Genomic DNA, 8,779 nt, shown 5'->3' with positions numbered 1-8,779 from the left:
AATGCTTTCCTTTAAAAATAATTTTTAATACATTGTAAAATTTGGAAATTTTGAAAAAGTTTGCCCATCTTGAAAAACGTTAGCCAGCTCTATAGTTAGTCAAAAAAGAAGGGACATTTTTGGTAAATATTTTGTTGAAAGGTGTGGGGGTTTTTTTTAAAAATGTTTTGCTGAAATTTCAACATTTGAAAAATACCCCCACCCGCTTTAATACAAATGTACAATTATTGTTAGGGCTGTCAAGCGATTAAAAAAATTAATCGCTATTAATCTCACTGTTAATAATAGAATACCATTTATTTAAATATTTTTGGATATTTTCTACATTTTCAAGTATATTGAGTTAAATTACAACACAGAATACAAAGTGTACACTGCTCACTTTATATTTATTTTTATTACAAATATTTGCACTGTAAAAAACAAAAGAAATAGTATGTTTCAATTCACCTAATACCAGTACTATAGTGCAATCTCTTTATCATGAAAGTTGAACTTACAAATGTAGAATTATGGACAAAAAACTGCATTCAAAAACAAAACAATGTAAAATGTTAGAGCCTACAAGTCCACTCCGTCCTACTTCTTGTTCAGCCAATCGTTCAAACAAGTTTGTTTTCATTTGCAGGAGATAATGGTGCCCTCTTCTTGTTTACAATGTCACCTGAAAATGAGAACAGGCGTTCGCATGGTACCGCTATAGCTGACATCGCAAGATATTTGCGTGCCAGATGTACTAAAGATTCATAAGTCCCTTCATACTTCAACCACCATTCCAGAGGACATGCGTCCATGCCAATGACAGGTTCTGCTTGTTAACGTCCAAAGCAGTGCAGACCAACGCATGTTCATTTTCATCATCTGAGTCAGATGCCACCTGCAGAAGGGTGATTTTCTTTCTTGGTGATTCGGGTTCTGTAGTTTCCGCATCGGAGTGTTGCCCTTTTAAGACTTTTGAAAGCATGCTCCACACCTCGTCCCTCTCAGATTTTGGAAGACACTTTGGATTCTTGAATCTTGGATTGAGTGCTGTAGCTATCTTTAGAAATCTCACTTTGGTACCTTCTTTGTGTTTTGTGAGATCTGCAGTGAAAGTGTTCTTAAAACGAACAACATGCTGGGTCATCATCCGCGACTGCTATAACATGAAATATATGGCAGAATATGAGTAAAACAGAGTAGGAGACATACAATTCTCCCCCAAGGAGTTCAGTCACTAAGTAATTAACGCATTATTTTTTTAACGAGCATCATCAGCTTGGAAGCATGTCCTCTGGATTGGTGGCCGAAGCATGAAGGGGCATATGAATATTTAGCATATCTGGCATGTAAATACCTTGCAGTGCTGGCTACAAAAGTGCCATGCAATGCCTGTTCTCACTTTCAGGTGACATTGTAAATAAGAAGTGGGCAGCAGTATCTCCTGCAAATGTAAACAAATTTGTTTGTCTGAGTGATTGACTGAACAAGAAGTAGGACTGAATGGACTTGTAGGCTCTAAAGTTTTACATTGTTTTGTTTTTGAGTGCAGTTATGTAACAAATAAAAATCTACATTTGTAAATTGCACTTTCACGATAAAGAAATTGTATTACAGTACCTGTATGAGGTGAATTGAAAAATACTATTTCTTTTGTTAATAATTTTTACAGTGCAAATATTTGTAATCAAAAATAATATAAAGTGAGCACTGTACACTTTGTATTCTGTGTTGTAACTGAAATCAATATATTTTAAAATGTAGAAAAATATCCAAAATATTTAATAAATTTCAGTTGGTATTCTACTGTTCAACAGTGCGATTAAAACTGTGATTAATCATTTTTTAAATTGCAATTAATCTTTTGAGTTAATCACATGAGTTAACTGCAATTAATCGACAGCCCTAATTATGATACATAAACAGAACTGAATATAACTAAGGACCTGATCCTAAATCCATGGAACCATGACCACTGAACAGACACTATAATATAATATAATATAATTATAATATAATTAATATAATATAACTAAGGTTCCAACCCTGTAAACACCCATCCATAGGCTTAGTTCTAAATCAATGAGTGCTTAAAGTTAAGCCCATGTAGGACTAGGGCCTACAGCCCAATTGCAAATTTTACAGTTGAATGTAAAATGTAAAACTCCCTCTTGATTAAAGTAATTGAGTTTAAAATTCCCTTTTTGTCAGGTTTGCACTAGTAAATTGAAGCTCTCAAATGTTCATGGAAGGCAAACCTGGTTACACAGCAAAATCACTCAATCTGAAGGAATTATCACAAGCAATTTTTGCTCACTGTTTTATGATCTTTAATGGGCTGATTTCCCTCATTATCTGGGAGAGCAGTAGATAAGAGAGGTGGCTAAAATTTCCTGCAAAAAAAAAAAAAATCCCCAAATGTTCACAGAAGAATTTACAAGAATCTCTTATCTGATTTTTATCAGAATTCCCAAATACTGGGAGATTTTAGAATAGATATAAAGGTGGTTAAAAAAAAGTACCGGTAATTTGTAAATATGGGGGGGGGGGGGGGGGAATCCATTTAAAAAATTTGCTGGTTTTTTTCACTCTTTTTCATCTCAATTTTGAACTTTTCAATTTTTTAAATCAAAGAGAAACACATCTGGATACAAGAAAATGTAACACAAAAAGAAAATAATTGTGTAGCTTAGACCTAAATGGCTGGATGTTCATTCGGTCAATGTAACTGATCTTAGCTCTTTTGACTTCATTATTTATATCGGTTCAGGATCTGGTCCAAAAAGCCATATATGTTAATGGATTTTCCACAAGACAATCAAAGGAAGAATATTGCTCCTTATATTTAATCAAGCTGCATAAAAATAATGCAGATTAATCTGGATGTGAAATATACAAAACTTCTCTGCTACAATCCAGTTTCAGGGATCCAGTTTCCCCTAATTATCGTTTTGGATATAAATCTGTGACTCGTGTGATAGCCATACACTGCAACCAAGAGTAAAATTTTCCCTTAGCAGAGGACAATGCAAGAGAGACACGAACCCAGCTAGTAAAAAGCTAATGGTGACTGTGTTATACTTCCCCACCATGATGAGGGGATCTCGTACGGCAGGGTGTTACTTGAAAGGTAACTGCATGCATTTTGCTGAGCCCAACATTCTGAATGTTGACACTAAGAAGTTCTAATCCCCATAAATAAATTGGGAGATGTCCCTTTTTTTAAAATAAAGCTTTTGACAGGGATGGTGTCCCAGACACAACGTTTTAAACCCAGATCTGACATGCCTCAAAATTCAGGGGATGTTCAGTTCTGGGGGCTTGCTTTGGTCTCTTAAAGGGGCAAGGCATGAAATTTAGACAAGGACCTGGGCTTCCCCCATTTTGGAGAATCTTCAGAGCTAGTGTTTCATCCCTCTAATTTTAAATGCTGTTGGGTGAAATTCATCCTGTGCAGCACAAGTCCTAGATATCACTTAAGTGGGCCTTAAGTAGTTCATAGGCCTTTCGCAGAGGTGAATTTCACCCATGGAGTATTTCCAGGTAGATCCCATTTGGGGAGGTAGCTCAGAGGTGCTCTGGAGAAGGAAAGCCAATTCTGATTTGACAGCTGCCACATAAACTCTCACACTTAAAGGAAAGGCCTGATTCTGCTCTTGGTGTCCCTCAGGAACAGCTCAACTGAAGCCTGTGGAGTTAAGCCGGTGTAAACACACCCTCAGTGAGAGGAAACTGCAACCCAAAATGTTTATTTTATATTGAGCATTATGGTGACCTGCAAAAAAAAAAAAAAAAAAAAAATTGAATTGGGTTTATGCCTATTTCTGCTTCCTTAGAAAAGGCCTAAAAAGGGATTTTTGAGAAATATGTTCTCTTTTCGTGCTGGGATTATACATTTGTAATTAAGGGCACAGCTACCTTGAGCAGGCATAGGGGCTGAGCTAACAGAGGACTAAATTTGAACAAAGACCTGGATTCTAGCCCTGATTCTGCAAAGATTTACTCATGCTTAATTTGACATTTCCATGGGACTACTCACAGCAGATACAATTAAGCACAAACATAAGTTTTTGCAAGACCAGGGCCTTAGATAGTAAGATCCTTGAGGCAGGGACCGTTACTAATATGTACCCAGCACTGTGGCTCCCTGGCCTTGGTAGGGGCCTCTAGGTGCTACAATAATAATAATAATTAATATATTTATGTATTAGAGTGGGTCAAAAATAGGGGGAGGAGTTGCACAGACACATTTTCAGTTTTTTCTCCCTTTTTATTCCGGATCTAACACTGGACCCATCACTGTGGTTTGGGAAATCTGACTAATTGGGGGAGGAGGATTTCAATTTGGCCTGTCTAAAATCCTCTGGGTTTTGTTAACACTAGTTTAACTCTCATACTTGTGAGATAAGGTCCCTTTGAAGATCCAGTACTCCCAACCTTCCAATTTAGGGGTGAAAAAGCACCCACTTTTGAATCATCCAAACATTCTTTAGCAATAGGAAGAAGGTGGGGGGAGATAAGCTTTGGCGTTCCTGATTATACACACAGAGACACATACACAAAAATCTGGCAGAGCTTCATGCGCCAAAGAAGAAAAGAAAAAAAAGAAAAAAAAAAGGCACAAACCCATTTTGCCCCCTTTGCAGATCATATGTCATATTTCCCTTCCGTCCCTTGGACCCATTCTAGAGCAGGTTGGTCCCCACATTTACAGGTCTTGAAGATCCCAGCCTGCCAGTGATCACAAGTGACACGTCTTTTTTGTGACACTTCTGCTGATGTGCTTAGAAAAGCCAAGTGTTATTAAAAACACCCTGCATGTGTATTTCACGGCATACTTCTGCTGATAGATACAGTGCCTCTCACCTTGGGAAGTTTCAGAACTGCTGAGTACTTTCCCTTTGTCTCAGATTTGGCCTGAGAATAACCACTCTTTATTAAACCAGTTCTGTGCGGTGCGTAAGTGCGAATACCAATTTTCCCCCGAACGTAAAAAGATAATGAAAGCGCTCAGCACAATCTTGGGTTGGGCTACAGTGATACAAAAGGATAATATAAAAACAGTTTGGGAAGAAATTCAAACTTCTAACACTGTGCCCAACACAGCCACTAAACTGCTGAATCAGAACCATTAAGACATTGGCAAATTCTTTTTGATGTTTATTTTTTTCTTAGTTTCTCCTGGTGCTAAATGCATAAAATAAAAACTATAGTCTCCTCAGCAAAGCAACCGTCACTTTCAGGTTTAACTTCCACAAGACTTATTTAGTTGGTACAGTGCAAATTAATTACTTATTTTGGCCAGGAGGCTGTTTATCGTCAAAACAGGGAAGTGACTTTTTGTTAGGGAGCAGATGGTGATTTAAAAAAATAAATTCATCTTGTAAATATAAATGGTTTTGGACAGAAAATAAAAGCAAAATTAGATCTTCATTTACATAAGGCAAATTCTGTGCTTAAATAGACCACAAACAAACTGAACAGCAATAAAATATAGATGATATCAATACACAGATTATTCTGCATAATGTACAATATCTTATTACGTGTAGTATGTGTTTTCATGGGTTATGGGGAGGATGTGTGTGTACATGCATAAATCTCCAGATTATACAAAATCCGTGTTAAAATCGATGCTATTCCTATTAAGAACGATCAGTGCTCTCTGATCTATCTTATATCGGGGGTGGGGTGGGGGGGGGGGGAAGGAAGCAAACTCAAAAATGAAAACCCAGTGCCTCTGCAGCTTTCAGTAATTTTATAAAAAAAAAAAATACAAGCACTGTATTTACTCTGTTTTACCATTTTAGAATTCTTTGACCAGGAAAATAACACTAGATTATGGTGCTGTTTGTGAAGTACTCTGTAGGCATCATATATAAAAATATACACATTCACAGTACATTCAACCTCCACACACGCTGAAAAAAAATCCCAGTTCGGTGCCTTTATATAAAAAAAACAGAGCAAGTTAAAAGAGGTAACAAGCTTTTGCTGGAATGGAAGGACGGATTAAAAATACAGGTCCATGCAAAATTCCATATTTCAAATATTTCACGCACGCTAGACCTTTGTATATTACCCGTAGAGATACATAAATAATGAATGTTCGTGCAAAATAGGTTTTTAAATATGTTTTTAATGACATCTAATATTGATTTGGCAACAGACAGAGAAACTCCAGACTGTCACTTCTTAGGAGGCTGTGTAACTTTTTTACCATATTCAGTGTGTCACTTCACAAGCCTCCAGTCCCTTGGCCATCCCAGTAAACCTGCTGTTAAAGTTGTACCATAGGGTTGAAGATAAGTCACTGATCACCTTAGAGTACTGTGAACCCAGTTAGCCCCTAATGGGAAACTATCACCCAAAAGGAACTTTGCTTTGAGTTAAATATTATTAGTGTGCAGGAACATTCAAAGGATCATTCTTTTTAAAAACACCATAATTCAGCAGTCAAAGCTAAAAGTGGGATCACAGGCTGCAGAACAGCTGGCATATGATTTTAACTAAAGGGTCAGTGTTTTTCGCTCCCTTTCCTCTTTCTATAGCCCCACTCTGAATTCGGCAGAGGCAGGTGGGAATCAAGGATACGGCCCACACTCCCCTCTCTTTGCATTCACACCACTTCCCATGGGGCCTGTTTTGCAGAGGTGCTGAGTACCCACCGGCCCAGGTGAAGTCAGGCCCCTGGACAGCCCAGGAGGTGGGTGCCCCATGCAGACATTTCTCCACTCCCTAGTCTGGCTCGCTGCTTTCATCCTTCACCCTCCCAGCCACTCAAAAGTTCGAAGGCACGTTTCAAATTCAACCATTTGCCCGCTGGTGCCTGCCAGGGCTCCGCTGGAGTTAATGGAGGCGGCGGATAATGTTTGACGCTGTATTTTCAGACACACACCAGCGCTGGAAGTTGGGGGGGGGGGTGTCTGCTCTGCTAGGGAACTCGGATCTAGTGCAGCGGCCTCTCCGTTTTTGAAATGGGTGTGCAGCTTTAAGAGATGGGGAGGGCTGAGGAAAGGGGGAGGGGTGTCCTGGGAGCTCTGATGGGGGGGGGGGTCACTCCGTGATGCAGAACTCTCCAGCTGGGCTGTCACCTCTACAGCCGGAGGGGGATGGGGGGGTGAGGGGAGTCCAGCCCCCCCCCCATGTAACTGCCCCTTGCAACCCGCCCTGCAGTGGGCGTGCAAGCCCAGAGCCGGTGTGTCTCTCCCGCTGGGCACGCTCAGGTGTGTGTGTGCGTCCCGCAGGGGATGCACGGGGCTGTGACACGGCGGCTCACACACGCACACTCACCCCCCCCTCCCCCGGTCTAGCCTGCGGGCTCCTGCTCGGATGCGGGCACGGCCCCTGCTCCGCCGCCGCCCCCCTACCCTCGCGGGCATCCCTCGGCGGCTCAGCGGACGCCTCGGCTCTCCCCCCTGGCGCTGGGGGGTGGGGGGGGGCGGACAAGAAGCCCCCCACCAGGGCGAGGGATCCCCCCCGTGCGGCTCGGCCCGGCGTCCTGGCGAGGGGGGAGGAGGCAGGGGAGGAGGCTGCGGCGCGGCGGGGGGAGGAGAGGGGAGGGGTGCGATGGGGAAGGGGGGGCGGCTGCAATCCGGAGCGGTGCCTGGCCGGAGCCGGTGCCGGGGGGGAGGCAGCGATGGGCGCGTGGGTGCGCCTAGGTGCCGAGGCGGAGCGGGCGATGGCCTCCCAGTAGCCCCCGCCGCCCCCGGCGCAGCGCGGAGGGGAGCCCGCGCCGGCCGCGCCGCCCGAGCCCCGGGAGAGCCTGGAGAGCGGCGGCGGCGCCCCGCCCGTCCCGTCGCCGCTGCCCTTCCCTGGGGTCGCGCAGCGCCCGGCGCCGCCTCGAGCGGCCCGCCCGCCGCGCCGCGCCGAGGAGCGAGAGGCTGGAGTCGATCTGATGCCGGGGTGTGCGCTCTCCCCCCCCCCCCCCCCAGCCCAGCCCAAACACACACACACAATAACAATACACACCAGCCACGGTGGGGGCACTGACATGGGCACCCGGAGCAAGAAGGAGCCGGAGAGATGAGCCAACTCTGAGGACACTTGTGATTTTTTTCCCTCCCCCCCTCTCTTTTTTGTGGGTGGAAAACACAATTCGCACACACACACACCCCTTTTCCTTTTGCGGCAACTTGGTCTGGAGCCTCGTTAATTTCACTTGGCTATGGTAGGTTCCCCGTCAGTTTCCTTTTCTCTTATACTTTCCCCCCTCCCCTCTTTGGTGGATGGATCAAACAGCAAAAGTTTGCGGGTGGGGGGTATGTTTGGGGGGGCGGGGTTACCCCCAAATGGCACAGCGGATGCGTGGAGGGCTGGGAGGGCAGAGGGGGTGAGATGTGTCCTGCATGGGTCTGTGTTTTGGGGGGGGGGGGCGCGGAATGGGGGCGGGGGGGGGGGCTGCCCAGCGATGGTGCAGGCTGGGGACGCAGCTGGAATGGATGCAGAAGTGACCAGGAGCTGCCTGCGAGGCAGTGTCGTGCTGTGCCGTCCGGCGGGGGGGGGAGGCAGGGGGAAGGGAGATGGTTATTGCTGGGGAAGTTTCTTTGCCACTCCTCCCCGCCCCCTCCCCCGAGGTGCTGGGGAAAAGGCTGGGGGGGGGGGGGTGGCTGGAGGGAAGGCACGGCGGGCCGGGGGGGGGGGGGTGCTCTCCGCAGCCCAGGGCTGCTCAGCGGGCGCCGAGCTGGATGTAGCGGAAAATGGCCGCTCCGAAAGGGGCGGAGAGGACTGCAAGCCGCACCGACTTGAACTTGGCAGTGACGCCCAGCAGAGGCGCGATCAAGCCCCGGCTGCGCAGCCG

At 44.8% G+C, this 8,779-nt stretch overlaps 1 protein-coding gene across 1 annotated transcript in view; it reads left to right on the top strand.

Annotated features, from left to right (window-relative positions):
• The first annotated feature begins 7,807 nt into the window (after positions 1–7,807).
• NFIC (nuclear factor I C) overlaps positions 7,808–8,779 on the top strand; it is a 169,375-nt gene continuing 168,403 nt past the window's right edge. Inside the window, exon 1 of the mRNA XM_048831085.2 lies at positions 7,808–8,149. Coding sequence (XP_048687042.1) covers positions 8,147–8,149 — 3 coding nt within the window. The 5' untranslated portion in view covers positions 7,808–8,146. The remainder of the gene's footprint in view (positions 8,150–8,779) is intronic.

Source organism: Caretta caretta, chromosome 25 (assembly GCF_965140235.1).
Source record: "Caretta caretta isolate rCarCar2 chromosome 25, rCarCar1.hap1, whole genome shotgun sequence".
Lineage (NCBI taxonomy): Eukaryota > Metazoa > Chordata > Testudines > Cheloniidae > Caretta > Caretta caretta.
Note: the sequence above shows the minus strand (reverse complement) of the source record. Positions and strands in the feature narration are given on the sequence as shown.